Genomic DNA, 21,349 nt, shown 5'->3' with positions numbered 1-21,349 from the left:
CATGACAATTAGTGTATTGTAAATGCTTGTTTCTCTAAAAATCGAAGCTACAACAAACAGTATTACACCTTTATATAAACAGGAAACGCACAGTGGCAAACTGTAATGAAAGGCACTCTTTTCTTTGAGTTAAATGACCTGCACTGTATTGTGGACAGGAATTCAGAATATCAATGAAGTCATCACCGACCAAGCAAGTTCGTATTCGCGGTCGTTTAATTTAAATGTCAACATTGTCAGCAATCCACGAGCATGTCCAAGATCAAGTCACAGCAGCACCCTCCAGTTGGCACTGCCTTTCCCGGAAGAAGCTCCTCTGCTCATTGATGGCTTTTTGCAGAAGGACAATGTTTACACCATCCACGCAGTTAAGCACACGTGCACAGACCCTCATGTCAACCCCTGTAAAACAAAAAGATGATTAACTACAAAACCAACAACACTAAAGAACATTGTGATCTTCAAAATTATACGTTTGTGTTAAAAGAAACCACCCTGGATAGTCTTTTCTTACCTTCGGCTGTTTGTATTTCACCCAGAACTACATACTGGGCTCCAATTATGGGATTAAATGGTTCCACAAAGGAGGTGTGGATGACTACATGGTGGTCTTTGGAAGCATGATGAGTTGTGAGTGAAGCCTGGGACTTCTCCGGCTCATAGCAGGTGAGTCTAGAAAAATGGGATATAATGAAAGTAACCAGTGATGACTTTCTGGAAGTGCCATTTATTTGAAACTCTGGATACGGAATGGTGAACATCTCCTGCTCTGCGGAGAGTCTGAGTCTCCAGAAGTCTCCACTAACAATTTAGTCCTCAACTAACAAAACATGAAATGTTTTGGGATAGTGTGGTACCCGGAGAAACCCCACACAAGCACGGGGAGAACATGCAAACGCCGCACAGCAGGGCCGGAGCCGAGAATTGTACCCAAAACCTCAGAACTGTGGGGCTAACCACAAGGTCACCGTGCTGCCTCACACTAGTGACCAACACAACAGAATGAAAAGGGTGCTGAAATAACACTTGTATTAGAAACATGTTTTGACTTCAATGTAATTGTAATTACATCCATCCATCCATTTTCTTAACCACTTATCCATTGAAGTTCTTTTTTCATCCTCCACAAAATGCGACACGCGGGTAAGCGAAATAGAAATCAAATCCAAAGCGAGCTACAAGCCCACCTGCCAAATGTTCGCACAGACTCTCCATCGTGAAACGCTCCAGGCTTGACTTCCCACGGGAAATAATACACCGCAGTAGCGGGAAGCATGACGACAACGCGTTCTGCGTCACGTACAAAATTCGGCCTACGTCGTAAACTGATGAAGCCGTGTACGACCGACTGCAACGTACAAGGAGGCGGCTGTGGCAAACAAACCTCTCACTTCCGGGTTTGTGCCATGTGACCTGACGTCACCCACCTCTGCCCAGCGACGGACCGAGCAGGTCGCCTCAGTTACTGCACGGGTCAAATCTCACAAACGCGCGTCGCTCTCATTCGATTCGCTTTGAGCTCCAAACATGAACCCCGACATACTCAACGAGAGGCAGAAGGCGACCTTTGATGTCGAGAAACTCACCAACATTTTGAACGGAGGCCTCGAGAAGACCAAGAGGAGACGAGAAATCGGTAACTCTTGCTGCATGTGTGTGACGTAACGGCTCATTTTGGACACTGAACTCGTCACTTCTAACCTAGTCACGGTGTAGTCTAAAACTACCGTCGAAGAGTTTTAAATCTTTGCGTCGAGTCAAACAAAGAACAATTCAAGATGCTCATGTTAGCTAGCAGCTCGCTACTTATATTACTCGATAGTCTGTTTAATTGACTGAAATTTGCCTTCATTTGACGTTACTCTATCGTATTATCTTAGAAGTTTATTACGCGCCTCATTGTTTCTCTGTCACTATGTAATTAGTGAGTACAAAAGAAAAAAAATACAAAAATCTCATGGCATACCACCCAAAAATTACGCCACAAAAGGTGAATACAGTACACAGGTTAATTATATACCTTCTCCCATCTAGTGGAAGACAATTTAATTGTTCCGCCTCACCTTATAAGTCACTGGCATGCATAGACGAACAAAGATGAAATAAATCAATGATTTTTGGACCAATTAAGTAAAAGTGGGTCACTTCCCGCGGCGTACTGGTAGGAACTCACAGCACTCACTGCTCTTGGCAAGTTGGTCCAACTCCTTGTGCTCAAATTGCTAAAATCGTTGTGTATAGAAGCCTTTTGAAGGCGCTGAATCGAGCTCTGACAAGGTCACAAAGTTGAGCTAGTTAGTAGCAGAAAGACTGACACCACCATATACAGTATTGTAGTCATGTCCAGTTTGGGCAAATACATTTAGCTGAATTAGTAATGAACTATGGCCTACTTCAGTGGATCATGGTATGCAGAAATCTAGCACAACTGGACTTATTAGTTTAGTTTATATGAAACAACAATTATTAACTAGTGAATGGTGGAAATCTGAATGTTTTTCCATAACCTCATCATGCACCCAGTGTACTAGACTGTTTCACCAAACAGGGCTGTGCAATTATGGGAAGCAAAAAACATTTATTTTGATTATTGAAATCATGATTAATAAACAATTATTCATTGATCACAAAACTTTGTATTAATTTAACTACCAAAACGCAAGTTTAAATATAACTTAATTGAACAACCTGAAAACCCATTGGTATCAAGTAGAATAATAATATATTACAAAATAGAAAAAATAAATAAAAATAAATGCAGCCATGGCTAGGGCAGCACGGTGGACAACTGGTTAGCACATCTGCCTCACACTTCTGAAGACCCTGGTTCAAATGGCCCGAATGGTTGTTTGTGTATATGTGCCTTGCGATTGGCTGGCGACCAGTTCAGGGTGTGCCCCGCCTCTCGCCCAGAGATGGCTGTGATAGGCTCCAGCACGCCCGCGACCGTAGTGAAGTGGTACGGAAGATGGACGAATGGACAGCCATGGCTAAAACATTGGCATGCCTATTCGTTATTTGATGGTAAATCCTTCCCGTGACCAAATGCAAATATTAGCTAGCCCGTCAATAGGGTTTTCCATTGACTGTTAGCATCAGCTGGTGATTTATAAAACAGTGTGTGTCTTGTAATTAATTATACAATCTAATACTTTTTGTTGTGCGTTTATTTTTTACACTAAATGTCAACTGGGGTGTCAATAAACAGCTTAAAACCTGCTCAGGAAGTGCAGAAGAACATGCGTCACACACTTGCTATAAGCAACACAGGATGCGTTCAGGGTGCGTTTACAATGCGGGAACTTGCATACCCAACCCGCACCGCAGCAGAATCGTTTTTCTTCGATTAACAAATTTTTATGATTGTGAGAAGTGAATATCTAAATCACGATTACATTTCGGTTCATCGCCCAGCCCTACTAAACATTACATGTCCCGGTGCTGTTTGTAAGTTGTTTTTTTTCTGTAAGTTTCTGGTAGGGTACCGATATACAGCTAGTGTGGGAATTGATTGATGCTCAGTAGATTGACAGGATTAAAAAAGTATAGAGTGAACCCCAGTATCATGGGGGTTAAGTTCCAGACCCACCCGCACTGAATGAAAATCTGCGATATAGAGGGACCATATAACATTTTTGTAGTTTTTCTCTCCCACATGCGAGAAAATCATACTTATTAAAACACACTTTTTAAAGAATTTCTTAGTGCCTGCTCTCATGCTCTTGCTCGCAGAGTTCTCCACATCAGATGTAAAGTGTGGCTGCTTCAAGCTGTTTATTTTTCACTCCATTAATTTACTGACATGTAAAACAAGTGAATAAAATGTGTATATAAAGACCAAACTGCTCAACCAAACCATGTAATTTCATAGAATGAAATACAACGTATAATTGGAAATTCCATAGACGGGCTAAAGAGGAGGTGACGCAGCAGCAAAAAATAAATAAATAAATAAAGGAATGGGAATATCCCATACTAATTTCATGGCAGCAACTCGGAGTTCAAACTCGTTCGTGTGCTTTCTAGTTCCAGAAAAAGCGCTTCGAGGTATACTTCAGGCTGAGCAGGGAGCTTTGAAGGGGAGATTGAAATAGAAAATTTTCTGTCTGATGATGGAGCGCTGAGCATCAGACCCCCTCTGCATTGACGCAACGTTCGGCATCACGGCAAAACGCGCTGACGCCCCCTCAGCACATAGACAATGAATGGAAAAGTCGCACGCATCAGACGTGTCACCAAGTGCAGTGTGAAAAAGCCTTAACACACTTGGAGCAGCAACACATACAAACAGAGAATACAACAATCCTCACAGGCGTATATTCTCTGCTCTATGGGACAACAACTACAACTGGCGCTTATAGTTGGGGACCTTCTATGCCTCTTCTTCTTGCTGTTTATTACTTGGCATCTCTTCCACTAGACCCACAGTGCTGCCTGGCATGTTGCAGGCAGCACGACATTCTACTACACTGAAGGCGTGCAACTGTAAAGTTGGAATTGCCCATATTAAAAAAGCAATGAAAAACAAATCTGCATTATCGTAGGGAACACAAATAATGAACTCAATATAGTGGGCATTCACTGTATTGCTGATTGATTTCCCCCCTTTCCACTGCAGAGTCAATGGTCCTGAACGACCCAGGCTTTGAGGAGGAGGACCCAAACTTCCTGTCCCGCAGTGAGCGCTATGACCAAGCTGTTAGAAAGAGTGCTCAAATGATCCTCAAGTTGAGGGAGTATGGCATTGCGGACCCAGAGGAGATCTACTGCTATAAGAGGTATGAGATTACAAGTCTGAACGAGTACGGATCACACTCACGGGATATGTCATACAAGACTTCTTTTCTATGACAAGGCAAAAAAAAAAAAAAAACATGTCAAAGAGCTTTATGTAAACCGTGCCCTGGGCATTGTAGCGTATGAACAAATAAAATTGGAGCAAAGTACATTGAGATTGAAACTAAGTCAAAGGGTATATGAGTTTTCCAGCTTGCAGATGCATAGAGTAGAACTTTAATACAGGACACACACAATTGAAGTGTTTGGTTGTATATTTACTTTTTTTAACATTTTATGAATTATATATTTTAAACTTTTTCTAACTAGTTGCTATGCATAGCCCTGTCTCCAAGAGGCTGTACAGTTCCGTTTGGATGATGAGCACATCGTTTAGTCCATCGGTTTCAAAGTGTGGGACATTGATCCTGTCTTCAGAGAACACAAAACAGCTGGGCCTCCCTTACGACGCAAGCCAAGCCCCCACGAGGCAGACTTGAGCCCAACTCTCTGCCTTCCAGTACTCACAGGGTGCATGTACACTACGAGGTTGAAATGGCAATATTCCAATTTTGTGGCTTCATGGCAGCGTAAAGGGAGGGAAGACTGAGTCCAGGCAAATGAAACGGTATTTAACATTCAGGGTCCGAAATACTCAGCATTTTTTGTATAGCAATTGCTGAGATTTGTGTAGCAGTTTTTTTTACATGCTGTTTTGGCCAGTAATTTGAATAAAACTTCCACTAGGTATTAAATCACTGTCTAGTTTTATGCTTTTCTACCCTATATTTATACACTATATAGAGGCATCTAAATTGGATAAATTAGCTAGTCTGTTTGCTGATCATGTCAATAAAAATGAATTTGTTTTCTCTGGTTACGAGTAATTTTTAATTGTTTTTTTTTTTTTAAAGTAAAAAAATACACATAACACCTTGAGGCTGATCAGCTGACTCTCTATCTTCGAGATTTATACACCCTGATGGTGTCATATATCCTTCTGCCATTCACCTATTATATTACCATACAGCACACCACCGATCGATTGGAATAACTTACCTCATCTTTCTCGCTGTTAAGGCATGGCTTAATGTAGTTTATAATAGTAGTTTTGTAGATTACAGATAATGTTGCAGGACTTTTATGCAAATCTACTTCCTCCTTGTGTGCCTGCACGCGGTTGTGTTTGTCAACATTATCTTATTTTAGCCCGCTGCCTGTAACATCGTCCACAAACTTCGGCGAGTAATTTCGTCAATATTTAATTACATTTGCTTGCTGGTTACAAAGGGAAAAATGTATCTCATCTACGTCACCCTCTTTGAACATAAAACTAAAGCATGTGAAGCTTTTTGCCCACTTTTCAACCGTTCGTAAGCTTGGCATGTCGTATTTTATCATTTACTAGCTGCCATGCGCTGACTTTTGACCAATCGGTTATCACGTAGCTGTATACCTCTGCTTGCTACGCAGTTTTCATTTCTGTGATAAATCCACACTCTCTTTCTCGAGTTACGAGAAATAAATGGTTCAAAACATGTGTCGTATACTGTAGCGATAGAAATTGAAGAATACATCTCTGAAAACATCATTTTATATCGATGCCATACTGGATATTTCGGACCCTGACATTTAAACATTTCTTATTTTTAAACTGTGTACTTCACTGTTTGTTGTTGACACTTAACACAATGTGCAATTTTGTCATCTGCACAAATGGCTTTCATGTTCTCCATAATTTGAAACACAATGATATCTGATTCGTGTCACTTGAATTATACAAGTAAATAGACTGATATAGGCACTATATCGGAATTGGGAACTTATCATTATTATTAGCCATATTTTAACCTGTCAATTAAACAAAGACATTCACTGTTAGGTTTATCTGTTAAAAAGAAATAAAAACTACTTTGAATTCTCTCTCTGTTGTTCAGTAATCCATAGCCTCCCCTCAAAATAGATAAATTATGTAGCAAACAGAAATGAATAAACATGTCCTTCTTGCAAGACACAGACCAAAGGTGACTCATTATTGTATCTTATCCAATGTAGTCCTTGTACTGCTCTGTTTTTTGATGGAAAAACTTTATACTTTGAAGTAATAATTCAAGGAATGTAAAAAAAACTAAACTATCGGAATTTGATTCAGGGTTAATACATTACACATTAAACATGAATACTACCTACCTACCTACCTTCACATCAGTACCCACCCAATACTTAAACATCAGTTATTTATTGTCTGCATTCCCTTCACCCAGAATGTTTCGAGGCAACTTTCATGAGGCAATGGGACTACACTTTGCCATGTTCGTCCCAACCTTGTATGGCCAATGTGACCCTGAGCAGTCCAAGAAATGGTTACCTCTAGCAGAGTCCTACCAGGCCCTTGGCACATATGCTCAAACTGAGCTTGGTCACGGTCAGTTCTTGAGTACACCCTTTATTTTCTTTTTTGGATATCATTAAAAATCATTATATTTACATTTGTATTTTTGACCAGTGAAAACAGGCCCATTTTAAATGCAAACATGATTACGCTTGTTCAGTATGTGTTTGACAGATCAATGTTAAAGCTCAGATATTTTTGGTAGGGGTAGGGGATCTTTGAGATCGGAAATTGGTCCAATGTCGCCAATGTCCAATGTTGAATTAGATTGCACTGGCTCTAAAATCTCAGATTTGATCACTCTTATACAAGCAGTCCATTCCACACTCCGCTCCAGCATTTTTATTCAGCAGCGCCCAGATGGCAAGCAGAGCCCACGTGATCACAGCAACAGGTTGCTAAGGTGCTAACATAGTTGCAATGAGTAAAGCCTTCTTTATTCTTGCGCTGACATCACTGCGGCTATCCTGCAAGCAGTTTGCCTTTATACTCGCGCGCAACCCACGCACGCAGTTTTGATAATGTACTGCAGTTCTCCTCCAAGTCGGGGGTGTCGCTACTGCTGGTATTGGCTACAGCACCACAGGGTGGAGTTTCCTCTGCATTTTTTGGCCATTTCCGGTAGCCGTTTTTACTTTCTTTTCCGGAACAAGGAACAAAGCAACAACAACGGTGACCGTGGAACAGTGTCTGCTAGAACAAATGGACCTAGATGACCAGATGATACGTTTAATTATGCTGCCAAATCGATCAAGAAGGTGGCGGCGTAGATGTTATGTAGAACCAAGGGGAATGCTGAAGTACGTCATCACAGCATTTGACTAAAACGGACCAATCATGAGAGATGATCTCCGCGGCATTCTACGCGCAGCAACAGTTTTTTGCCGTGTGCGCGGCAAGTGACGCATCGGGGCCATGCGGCCCAATGCGTCGGTCACGTGATGCAATGCAGGCGTTGTCGGCCACGAGAGCGCGGGAGTATAAAGAGGCCTTAAGAGTGAATGTTGCTTGCTTAAAGTCGTTTCACACACTAGTTGAAGTTCACTATAAAACTGAACTCACATAAAAAATTACACCTATTGAATGTTCTAATAAATCACACCCTTCGTTTCGTTCACAAAAATCGGTAGCTCAAAGCTAGTGAATGAATGGAAAAAAACAATGATGAGCTAACGAAAATTAGCATTGAACTTGCAGCACTTATATCTCTCCAAACAATGAATATTGGTACACAAATGCTGTATAACCACATACAAACAGGCAATATAACACTACTCTTTGGGATATTGTCTTCAAACTCTGTGAAAAACGAGTTATGATAACAATATTCGATCGTGACTTTTGACTTCGACGTTGTTGCGAATGTGTATCTCATTGCCTGTATCACACTGCACCTCAGAGGCCAAGATGTGCACAGCAGGAACAGTGATTGTGACTAAAACTAAACCTCAGTTGCAGCAAGAAGTTCAAAAGTATATTGCCGCACATGTGAAGAAAGAAAGTGATGTTCCCACCATATAATGACCATACAAAAATTATTTTAGTTGGTGTTTTGCACTTTAAAAGTATTTGTATTTATTATTAATTGAAATTATTTTTCTTGACTTTCTAATTTATTTTTTTATTGAATCTATTCAACTGTAGAATATGCTTGTTTAAGTTAAGCAGTGGTTATGTTACAATTTAAATACATATTTTTATTGGTTTTATTGAAGTTATTTTTCAGGATTTCCTAATTTAATTTTTATTTATTTTATTCAATTCTAGTACATTCTTATTTTTAAAGTTACTTTATGTAACCTATTGGTTAATAATAAATGGTTCAGTTTTTTCTCATACCTACTGTTGCTGATTATTGTTCTCTGTTTGAGTAATATCACTTAGACTTTTCCAACATTCCAAAATACAAAATAAATAATGTATGCTTATTGCTGATATCGGACCGATATCGGTAGCAGCCAAAATTCAAAGCTGCAATATCTGTGAAAGTGAAAAAGTTAGATCGGGACATCCCTAATTTTTGGTCTAATACTGACATCAGTAATTTTGTTTGTTGGTTTAAGTAGCCATGAGTCATGTATCTTTGTGATTAGCTACATTTTGAAAGGAAATCAGCCATCTCTTTTTCATACTTTTTTTCCTTCTAAATATGGCAAGAAAACATTTCCTGAATCCAATGATTGAAACATTGCAGTTCAGTTTGGTACATGACGTAAAGATTTAAAACTATAGGATGTTTCTAACATGGGTAGTGTACGGGGGCCAAGACAGGTCACAACAAATGCAAATGCCACTATACAACGACATTAACGTCCAACTGATGTGAGTGCCGGGACTCCGGGACTGTATAATTCCTCTGGGTTACCGGGGACTCGTACCATCGGGCTTCCCTTTATCTTCTATTCCATCTATTTTCCGTACTGCTTCTCCTCACTAGGGTTGCAGGTGTGCTGGAGCCTATCCCAGCTAACTATGGGCAAGAGGCAGGGTATAGATTAACCTAAAGAAATTAAAGTTGGGATTAGAACTAAATACCTCACTTTACCCGTATCACTAAATGATAAAGAAACACATTTCAAAACCTTAAGCGATATCTATCATTGTTGGTGTTGGGAAAGTTCATTTTCTACACGAACTAGTTCAAAGTTCACGTCACCGTTCCAAAAATTAACTAGCTCAGTTCATAGTTCATAATTCAAAAGTTTGAACTAGATTCGCTGTTCCAAAAATGAACCAGTTCATATTTTTCTTTTTTTTCAGTACTGTATGTTGCTGACGTGTTTTTACCCTCAAAATACAGGCATTTCATTTCCCCATTGTTGCAGTCCATTCAGTCCACACTTGTAGCTTTAACCCCACAATCTCAAAAACATGAGGAACAACGTGTTGCTTAAATGGTCTTTTTAAAAATGAAAAATTAAAACAAACACAGGACTTTTGTCCTTAATGTGCAAACAAAAACACGCAACACAGTAGGACAGGAACGATAGTGAAAGGACATTGATCTATCTCATCTCGTCTTATATTACAAAACAAGCAAAATTCCATATTATGACAACGTGATCGTACATTCTTTTAACTAAAGCAATTTGATACAAATAATTTTCCTAACAAAGAACACATTCTCTCCCATTTACCGAGTGTCCCTCAACGCACCTCGCACATGTAAACTTGAATAGCGGCCGCATTGAATCTGTTGGCAATTTCGGTGTTCATCCCCTGACATATATACAGTGGGTACGGAAAGCATTCAGAGCCCCTTAAATTTTTCACTCTTTCTGTTTGTTATATTGCCGCCATTTGCTAAAAATCATTTAAGTAAATTTTTTTCCTCATTAATGTACACACAGCAGCCCATATTGACAGAAAAAAAATGGAATTGTTGAAATGTTTGCAGATTTATTAAAAAAGAAACACTGAAATATCACATAGCCATAAGTATTCAGACCCTTTGCTCAGTATTTACCCTTTTGAGGTAATACAGCCATGAGTCTTTTTGGGAATGATGCAACAAATTTTTCACACCTGGATTTGGGGATCCTCTGCCATTCCTCCTTGCAGATCCTCTCCAGTTCTGTCAGGTGAACGTTGGTGGACAGCCGTTTTCAGTTCTCTCCAGAGATGATCAATTGGGTTAAAGTCAGGGCTCCGGCTGGGCCATTCAAGAACAGTCACGGAGTTGTTCTGAAGCCACGCCGTTATTTTAGCTGTGTCATTGTCTTGTTGGAAGGTGAACCTTTGGCCCAGTCTGAGGTCCTGAGCACTCTGGAGAAGGTTTTCGTCCAGGATATCCCTGTACTTGGCCGCATTCATCTTTCCTTCGATTGCAACCAGTCGCCCTGTCCCTGCAGCAGACGATTTTAGAGGCATTTGAAGTGCTCGTTCCATGTTTTTTAGAAAATTCCACAAATGGCGGCCACTTGTCACATTGCTACTTCAAGTCAAATTATGCACATAATTTTGTAAATTTTATTTTTTTTTAAAAATCAGGCTTACAAGATGATTAAATAATTGTTTTCTCCTTTCTTAATGGCTTCTTTTTCAACCTCCATGTTTATTTTACTTTCTCCATCTATTTGTGCTTAATTTGGATTACATTCTCCATAATCTGCCTTCCGTCAACAATGCTTGTATGTTGTCGGTAATTTGCCTTTGCTTCGAATTATCACCTGGTTTCCTGTTCCACTGGCCCCTGTCCTCTATGGTTTAGCTGCGTGCACCCAGGCAGGCCCGATCCCTTTGATCTGCATCTCGGAATGTTCCTGCCCACGCTGCTCAACCAGGCCACGTCAGAACAAATGGACCGATTCTTCATGCCTGCCTGGAACCTAGAGATCATCGGCACCTACGCTCAGACTGAGATGGGCCACGGTAAAATACTGAACAGCATGGGCCAAAGTTTACATCCTGATTTTAGATGAGCTGTGTTGAGGATTAAAAAAAAAAAAAAAGTGGACTCCTTTTGCAATTGCACTAAAATATCTGGGTCTGCAGATTGGTCTTTCTAACAGTTAAACCCGCCAAAATGTACTTGAGGTAGTTTTCTTGCTGTATATTTCAGGTTCGATGGGTCATCCAGCCTGAAAAATGATTATTAGTTCATGCACAAAATGCTGTGCTGTACATAGGATTTGAAAGGACATACGATAGTTAGATTGTTACATGTTTTTGGATCTGTCAAACATTTACAAGGTACTAAGTATGCTTTGCCATTTAAAGGGAGTGCTTATTATTGCGATGTAATGACATTTATATCCCTAATGAATTGGCAAGTGACTTCATGGCAACTCGCTTGGGCTTGTTTTCTACCAAGATGCTTTCTGTGTTCTTATGTTAGTTTGTTTGTTTACTGTGCTGTTTACATTATTTAACTTATATATTTACATATATAACTCTTTTTTATGTAACTGTGTATGTGTGTCTGGTGGTGGTTGCTTTATACCGTCACTCCAGGCACACACCTCCGAGGACTGGAGACCACTGCCACATATGACCCAGCCACACAAGAGTTTATCCTTAACAGCCCCACTGTCAGCTCCATCAAATGGTGGCCAGGAGGTCGTAAGTAGATGTACACACAACCCAAGACAATTTGTTGTATTTTTTTTTTTAGATTTCTGCATTTTTCTGAATGTTTGAAACCCTAAATGAAATGCGCAACAACTTCATACAAATCTTCCTTATTCTAGTTGGTAAGACCTCAAACCACGCAATTGTACTTGCCCAGCTGTATACTCGGGGAAATTGCCACGGTCTACATGCTTTCATCGTACCTATCCGTGACATGGACACACACAAACCATTGCCAGGTAACTACAGTATTTGGAATATCTTCTAAATGGTCACATCTGTTCATGTTTCGTATTGCACAGAAACAAACTCTTTTCTCATAGGTATTGTTGTTGGGGATATTGGACCCAAATTTGGTTTTAATGAAGTTGACAATGGCTTTTTGAAACTTGACCATGTGCGGATACCACGGGAGAACATGCTCATGAAGTACGCCAAGGTCAGCTGTTCAACGCACATTGCAGTCATGAGTAATTACTCGTTTTAGCAGAGAGCTACTGCTCTCCAGAGTAGGAATTTTATACATTTCAATACTCCAAAAGAATTGCATTGTTTTTTGATCTTATCTTAATTGCTTCCACATACAAAACTGCCTGCTAAATATCTGGTAAGTGCATTTGATTGGCATATTTCAATAGTGGCAGGACGGTAAGTTCACTTAACAGCAGATAGTGTCAGGTGTTTATTGGAGAGGAGGACTATTTATACATTATGATTTTACAATAATGTGTTATATTTTATAATTTTGTCCATAAATATATGTATACTTATTTCTTATAATATTTATCTGGAAAAATACCAAACCAGTGCAGTGAAAATAATGTATTGTATTTGTACAAATGGTTCAAGATTGAGTTTAGAAGACCACCACAATGTTAATTTGGAAATGACATCCAGCAGACACATCAGTATCAGTTGTGATAAGACAGTTTCAGGCACCTTGTGGCTCCCATCTTTTTTTACCTGAAGAGGGTGGTGGAAAGGAGGAGTCTTATTTCTGTTACATAGAACATGATCAACGTGCTGAATATTTCTTGTCTGGCCACTAGTTGGACCCAGATGGCACCTACGTCAAGCCGCCTAGTGCTAAGCTGACTTATGGCACCATGGTTTTCATCCGTTCCATGATTGTAGGCGAGTCCGCTCGGGCCCTCGCAAAGTCCAGCACCATCGCCATCCGCTACAGCGTTGTCCGCCACCAGTCTGAAATCCGGCCTGGGTCAGTCACCACTGGCTTTACTGAGTCACTTATGCAAACAATTTTAATAATGCACAAGAGAATTTGTAAGTTAGCGTAAACATATGCCTGTCCAGATATCACCTTTTTTTCACATCCTTTTTCATGAAAAAAAGTAGACGTACTTTTTCTGTCCTGCAGAGGGCCAGAGCCTCAGATCCTTGACTACCAGACGCAGCAATACAAACTTTTCCCTGTGCTTGCTATGGCCTATGCCTTCACCTTTGTTGGGCAGTACATGAACCAAATGTACCACCGCATCACTGGAGACATCAACCAGGGGGACTTCAGTGAGCTGCCAGAGGTACTGCTTGAAGATACAATCCATGTGTACACCTGATGCATCAAAGTCCTAACAAATTCATGATAATGATGTTTAATTGATGTCTGGTCATTCACAATATCTACATATAGTTTTGTTTAGTGTCTCACAATGAGTTCTTGGGTGATGTAAAAATGATTACCATCCTGTGTTTTTCTTTTCACCTTTCTCCAATGTGCAGCTCCACGCTCTGTCTGCTGGTCTGAAGGCTTTCACCACGTGGGCAGCCAACTCTGCCATTGAGGTTTGCCGCATGTCATGCGGAGGTCACGGCTACTCGCGCAGCAGTGCCTTGCCGGACATATATGTTGAATTCACCCCAACCTGCACCTACGAGGGAGAAAACACAGTCATGATGCTGCAGACCGCGAGGTGTGTTATTATATGTTACTAGGATACGGCCATATTACCCTGAGAACGCCTGATCTCGGAAGCTCTGCAGGATCAGACCTGGATAGTACTTGGATGGAGACTAACCAGGTGGTGTGAGGGTTACCAAGCCAAAATCTTTATCCAAAAACAGCAATCCCAAACAGGGAAAAAGTAGGGAAGCAGAACTCACAATATTACTAGTATATTAAAAACGTCAAGTAAAAAAATGATTGTCGTATATAGGGATGTCACAATATGAACGATATTGCGAAATTAAAAGTGCCTCTATCGTTGTGGCCTTGTCTCGGCATAAACTAATGAGTCATTGTGCTTGTAGTTTTGGGCTATATATACGAAGCCAAATCACTTAGCCAGTCTGCGAGTGCGCTACACTTCCTCATTTGAACATCACACGGAGAGGGAATAACGATTTTTAACTCTTGTTAAAACATATAACTCCACAAGTACACTCCATTAGTCCCAAAAATGAAATAAGAAATAAGTATCAAAAATACATCTTACATACTTCTCTCTCTTCAAATGTAATGTCTACATTTCAAATAAAAACATATCACAGAGGCTGCTTAGAAAAAAATAATTTTTCAATATCACTAAGCAGAGGAAAAGAAATTATGTAGGAGTCCCATGAATTTTCCTATAGAAAATTTTAGGGCCCTTGCCCTTTGGGCTAAAAAGTTAACTTCAAGCCGTGCTCTGCAAGGGCTGTTATTTAAGTTAGTTGTACAGGTAGTTCAAATGGACTTAGGAGTGAACTCTTTACTGTCTGTGTGTGAACAATAGCGTCTTATCCGGTATTATTACAGTTACTACCTTTGCGTAAGGTGGTTTGTCTTAAGTGTCTGACACTAGGGCAAGGTTTCAAAGAGAAAGACAGCCACTATTTGAGGAAACGCATTATAACCTTAAATGCGCATCCCCTCAGCAGCCCAGTTAGACCAGACATGCAGGCAACACATACTACACTCCTACAGTAAAAACAAACATGTCACAAGACTAATGTGGAGCTTTTTGGGTTTTGTTGTTAATCCAAATTAGTTTAGACTGTTAAGCTAATAGATAGTGTTAAACAATTTTCTGACCTTGTCCACAGATTTTTGTATTATATACATTTTGCATGATTGTGTGTGTGTGTGTGTGTGTGTGTGTGTGTGCGCGCGCGCGCGCGCAGGTACTTGATGAAGAGCTACAGGCAGGCTAGAGCAGGTCAGCGGCTGCATGGCATTGTATCATACCTGAATGAGTCAGAGCATCAAAGAATTCAACCACAGCTTGTCGCCGCAAGATCGACTGGGCTCGATATTAATGACCTGTCCAGCCTGGTGGAGATCTACAAACTACGAGCCGCCACGTACGAAATGAGAATGATAGATTATCACATGCCAGCAGCTGATTTGTCTCCGATATATGCAAATGATCCTTCTATGTGTTAAGTCTGGTAGAGCTGGCAGCCAAGAGCATCCAGAAGGAGCTGCAACACAAGAAGAGCCAAGAGGATGCCTGGAATAATAGTGCTATCGACCTGGTCCGAGCCTCTGATGTAAGACCATTTCATATGACCAACATTGGAGTTTATCTGAATTTCAGTATGTTTGAAATTTCCGTCCATCCATTTCCCATACCGCTTATCCTCACTAGGGTCGCAGGCGTGCTGGAGCCTATCCCAACTGTCTTTGGGATAGAGGGGTACACCCTGAACTGGTTGCCAGCCGATCGCAGGGCACAAACAGTATAAACGAACAATTCGCACACACATACACGCCTACGGCCAATTTAGGGTCTTCAATTAACATACCATGCATGTTTTTGGGATGTGGGAAGAAACCGGAGTACACAGAGAAAACCCACACAGGCACGGGGAGAACATGAAAAACTCAGAAAACTCCACACAGGCGAGATCGGATTTGAACCTGGCTCCTTAGAACTGTGAGGCAGATATGCAAACCAGTCGGCCGCCGTTTTAAATTTCCATGCAACATGAGCAAATTCTTCGTTGTTCTGCTGCAAATAATTTATTCTATTTATATGTAAACTACACTGAATTAAGAAAAATATTCTTGCTTATTTGACTGTATGTTTACCTGACTAATTGATATTAAACTCTGTGCCTTCCTGTATTTGACCTCTTCCAGGCTCACTGCCACTATGTGGTAGTGAAGCTCTTCGCTGACAAATTGGGGGAGATTGATGCTGCCACCATACATTCAGTGCTGTTGACGCTTGCTCGCCTCTATGCACTTCATGGCATCTCGAACAACTCTGGAGACTTTCTTCAGGTACAACTCGAACAAATATATCAAAACTGCATTTGGTGGTTTTGATCCATATACCCGGTCGGTGACTATTTTATCGTGTCAGTTGTGACCGTTTAAGATCTGTCTGCAGGTTGCGAGCTGTAATTGTCTAATCATTATCAACATTTCCATCTGTTTTATCTCAGGCTGGACTTTTGAACGGGTCCCAGATGCTGCAGATTACTACTTGTATCAAGGAGCTGCTTTCTGAGCTGAGGCCAAATGCTGTGGCATTGGTAGATGCCTTTGATATCCATGACAGGATGCTGAATTCTGTCTTAGGGCGATACGATGGGAATGTCTATGAGCACATGTTTGAATGGGCCCGTCGCTCACCCTTGAACTCTACAGAGGTCAGCAAATGTCACAGGAGAGGATTATAATTGGTGACAAATAATTGTAACCCGCAGTCGCACATCAATTCAATTAACGGTTGCATTCTTCCGTCTGCAGGTGCACGAGTCCTATCATAAGTATCTGAAGCCCCTGAGGTCCAAACTGTGAGCTGAGCCGCACATTCTGATAGCGACCATTTCTGCTTGTAGATATGAAATGGACTAATTCTTCATTTCAAACCCCAACAAGTCTATTGACTTTGATCTCATCTCATTTAGACTCGCCTGTATTCTTTGGATGAATTCCCCGTCTTATTTAATGAGGGGAAGAGACGTTTTTGACTGTCTAAATCATTCTTTTTTTTTTTTTTTTTTTTTTTATAAATTGATTTAAAATTGTTTATATACATGATGAGCAATTATAGATTTCCATGTCTTAAAAAAAGAATCCACTCACATGCATCAAACATATGTCCATGAAAGTTCAAATTTATCTAATTATGTAATGCGTTAAAAAAAAAGAATCCACTCACATCCATGAAATGTATTTCCATGAAACTTCAAATTTATCTAATTATGTAATACTTCATGTCTTGTCCATTCTTTTGTAGCCTGATGGCATTTTTTTGTTTTTCCTAAAAAGAACAAAACACAACTATGAATATTACGTAACCCTCCCTGCACCAAAAACTGTTTTGTTTATTTTCCCATAGACTGGGCTGTTTGTAATTTTATTGCAAGGACACAATATTGCCTTGTCATTCAGTGGGGGGAAAATTCATGTAAGTTAATGTTGCAACAGACATTTTATGTGCATGTTGCCTGAAGCAAATTAGAACAGCTTCACCTCAGAAACGATTTGACCTTTTACTTCCTAAAATCTGTTATTTCAGAGGGTTTCAGGTTGCTGGTTTACCTTTGTTTTGGCACAGTGTTTGTAGGCCTATTGAAACTATTTAGCCACAGTGAGTCTACAATGCACACTAAGATGTATTGCTATCACAAAGTAAACGTAAAAATTAAAATGAGCACGACCACATTTTTGCTTGTGTGTATGGAAGGCTGAGCTCAATCTAGAGTTGAAAGGCATTGTAAAAGATCCAATATGGGCTTTACCGAACCACTTAATAAATAAAGGCACGTGAGGTGTTATGTTCCTAATGGGCTCTTTGCAAGTGATCTCCCTCGTTGCAGAAATACGGTTGGATCTTTTCCAGTTTTGAAAAATTGTGCTATTCTAAAGCCTGTGTTTACAGGACTTGCCCAAACTAACCATCACAGACGTACGTACGTATTTCTAAGTCCTCCTCTAAAAGACTAAGCAGGAATTATTAGGATGCAGACTTTCAACTCCCTCCAAAGACTTTCCATGGGGTTGAGATCTGGAGACTGGGTAGGCCACTCCAAGACCTTGAAATGCTTCTTACGAAGCCACTCCTTCGTTGCCCGGGCAGTGTGTTTGGGATCATTCTTCTTTTCCTTTCGGCTTGTCCCGTTAGGGGTCGCCACAACGTGCCATCCTTTTCCATGTAAGCCTATCTCCTGCATCCTCTTCTCTAACACCAACTGCCCTCATGTCTTTCTTAACGACATCCATCAACCTTCTCTTTGGTCTTCCTCTACCTCTCTTTCCTGGCAGCTCCATCCTCATCATCCTTCTACCAATATGCTCACTATTTCTCCTCTGGACGTGTCCAAACCATCTGAGTCTGCTCTCTCCAACTTTGTCTCCAAAACATCTACCTTTGGCTGTCCCTCTGATGAGCTCATTTCTAATTTTATCCAACCTGGTCACTCCAACCTCAACATCTTCATTTCCGCCACCTCCAGCTCTGCTTCCTGTTGTATCTTCAGTGCCACTGTCTCTAATCCGTACATCATGGCTGGCCTCACCACTGTTTTATAAACTTTGCCCTTCATCCTAGCAGAGACTTTTCTGTCACACAACACACCTGACACCTTCCTCCACCCGTTCCAACCTGCTTGGACCCGTTTCTTCACTTCCTGACCACACTCACCATTGCTAGGGACTGTTGACCCCAAGTATTTGAAGTCCTCTACCGTTGCTATCTCTTCTCCCTGTAGCTTCACTCTTCCCCCTCAACCCCTGTCATTCATGCACATATATTCTGTTTTACTTCGGCTAATCTTCAGTCCTCTCCTTTCCAGTGCATTCTTCCATCTTTCCAACTGTTCCTCCACCTGCTCAATGCTTTCACTGCAGATCACAATGTCATCTGCAAACATCATGGTCTATGGGAATTCCAGTCTAACTTCATCTGTCAGCCTATCCATCACCACTGCAAACAGGAAAGGGCTCAGGGCTGATCCCTGATGCAGTCCCACCTCCACCTTAAACTCCTCTGTCACACCTACAGCACACCTCACCACTGTTCTGCTGCCCTCATACGTGTCCTGTATTATTCTAACATACTTCTCTCCCACTCCAGACTTCCGCATGGAGTACCACAGTTCCTCTCTGGGTACTCTGTCATAGGCTTTCTCTAGATGTAGCTTTTTCTGACCTTCTCTGTACCTTTCCATCGAGATCTGCAAGGCAAATAATGCATCTGTGGTAATCTTTCTAGGCATGAAGCCATACTGTTGCTTGCAAATACGCACTTCTGTCCTGAGTCTAGGCTCCACTACTCTTTCCCATGGCTCATCAACTTTATTCCACTACAGTTCCCACAGCTCTGTATATCACCCTTGTACTTAAAAATGAGCACCAGCACACTTTTCCTCCATTCCTCAGGCATCATTTCACCCATTAGAATTCTGTTAAAACAAGATGGTCAAAAACTCCACAGCCACCTCTCCTAGATGCCTCCACAGGAATGTCATCAGGACCAAGTGCCTTTCCATTTTTTATCCTCTTTAGATGCCTTTCTTACTTCCTCCTTACTAATCATTGCCACTTCCTGGGCCATCATACTTGCCTCTTCTACTCTTCCCAAAGTATTCTTTCCATCTATCCAGCACACTGCTTCCATTTTTTAATAATTGCTCCCACGGTTGATTTCTTCACACCAAGCTGCTTATCTAATGCAGATTCAGTCTTCCCAGCCTGGTGCAGGTCTACAATTATGTTTCTGGTGTCCTTTGACAGCTCTTTGGTCTTGGCCATAGTGGAGTTTGGAGTGTGACTGTTTGAGGTTGTGGACGGGTGTCTTTTATACTAATCACGAGTTCAAACAGGTGCCATTAATACAGGTAACGAGTGGTGGACAGAGGAGCCTCTTAAAGAAGAAGTTACAGGTCAGTGAGAGCCAGAAATCTTGCTTGTTTGTAGGTGACCAAATACTTTTTTTTCACCCACAATTTGCTAATCTTTAAAAATCAGACTGTGATTTTCTGGATTTTTTTCTTTTTTTCCCCCTCATTTTCTCTCTCATAGGTGATGTATACCTATGATGAAAATTACAGGCCTCTCTCATCTTTTATACTGGGAGAACTTGCACAATTGATGGCTGACTGAATACTTTTTTTGCCCCACTGTACTTGGCAAATAAAGATGATTCTGATTCTGAGATTATGAATATATGGCTATTGTAGTTTGCCAAACCAGAAGAGGGTCAACCATATTTTCCGCAATGAATATGATGTTACAGCGCTATGTGCAAAGAGCCCATTCTACATTTAATGAGAAAATAAGGACATATTAAAGAACATGGTATAAACGGATGTATAAAAGTGAGGAAATTAAGTACATGGGTTCACATTTGAGCCAAGATTGCCTTTCATTCTTTTCTTTACCCATGCTTATTGTCTGTACTGACAAATCAAAGTATTTTAATTTTATGGAAACTTGTTTTGTAAAAAAGAAATATAGCGATATATTTAATTTGAAGTCTTTAATGTGCATAATTTAGCAGTATATATTTTTTTTTATGGGCATTCAGTATGTGCCTGTCTGCTTGAGGAATTTTCCTTCCCAGACTAAGATGGTTGTCTTCACAGGATAACATTTTGTCCCTGTATTTACTGATGTACAGTATATGCTGTAAAGGCATGGTAACAGTTAGCCAAGATGTTTATTAACCATAATTGGTTGGATATTTGTTCATGTTTCTACTAATATTGATAAATAATTTGACGTTGTCAAAATAAATATTCATTAAGCAGTGTCCGTCTCTGTCCTGTGTCGGTGACTGGATAACCTGCTAAACTTGATTAGCTATAAATTCAACTTTTTATAACTTTATTGGACGCTGATTGAAAAAGTACTGTACATTAATGGTTGTGTATTACTGTATATCATTAATATTTGGCAGATGTCTGGAGAACACAGTACATGGTTGTTTATGACCAGGTCTACTCAATTTCAGTGGAGATTATTCCACACGAAAGTAAGCATAACGCTAAATTTGGTTAAATTTAACTAATTCAGCGGTTGATTGGAAGAGCTACTGGTACTGTTTAGTAGATATCCAATTAACCTCATTTTGAAATTGTTCTCACATTATGTTTACATTTATAAATTCAGTAGCATGACATTGGCACAGCTTGTTGATTATACGTTGACTTTTAATC

The 21,349-nt window shown here is 40.4% G+C and overlaps 2 protein-coding genes across 3 annotated transcripts; one reads left to right on the top strand and one right to left on the bottom strand.

Moving 5' to 3' along the window:
- Positions 1-55: 55 nt before the first annotated feature.
- On the bottom strand, positions 56-1,396 carry ten1 (TEN1 subunit of CST complex). Its single transcript, XM_061772346.1, has 3 exons — positions 1,188-1,396; positions 515-672; positions 56-402 (listed from the first exon to the last, which is right to left on the bottom strand). The coding sequence occupies exons 1-3, from the start codon at positions 1,274-1,276 to the stop codon at positions 263-265; spliced, it is 387 nt and encodes a 128-aa protein (XP_061628330.1). The 5' UTR covers positions 1,277-1,396; the 3' UTR covers positions 56-262.
- Positions 1,393-20,943, top strand: acox1 (acyl-CoA oxidase 1, palmitoyl). 2 transcript variants are annotated; one of them, XM_061772344.1, is made up of 14 exons: positions 1,393-1,636; positions 4,619-4,778; positions 11,379-11,539; positions 12,122-12,229; positions 12,358-12,477; positions 12,562-12,677; positions 13,288-13,457; positions 13,617-13,779; positions 13,979-14,169; positions 15,359-15,538; positions 15,622-15,727; positions 16,320-16,463; positions 16,628-16,834; positions 16,935-20,943. In XM_061772344.1, exons 1-14 carry the CDS (start codon positions 1,528-1,530, stop codon positions 16,983-16,985), a joined length of 1,986 nt encoding a protein of 661 aa, XP_061628328.1. In that variant the 5' UTR covers positions 1,393-1,527; the 3' UTR covers positions 16,986-20,943. The 2 variants fall into 2 exon arrangements, with proteins under 2 accessions (XP_061628328.1, XP_061628329.1); XM_061772345.1 differs by lacking the exon at positions 11,379-11,539 and adding an exon at positions 7,041-7,201.
- The last annotated feature ends 406 nt before the right edge of the window (positions 20,944-21,349 follow it).

Source organism: Phyllopteryx taeniolatus, chromosome 4 (assembly GCF_024500385.1).
Source record: "Phyllopteryx taeniolatus isolate TA_2022b chromosome 4, UOR_Ptae_1.2, whole genome shotgun sequence".
Lineage (NCBI taxonomy): Eukaryota > Metazoa > Chordata > Actinopteri > Syngnathiformes > Syngnathidae > Phyllopteryx > Phyllopteryx taeniolatus.
The sequence above is the reverse complement of the archived record's forward strand: the minus strand, read 5'-3'. Positions and strand labels throughout refer to the sequence as shown.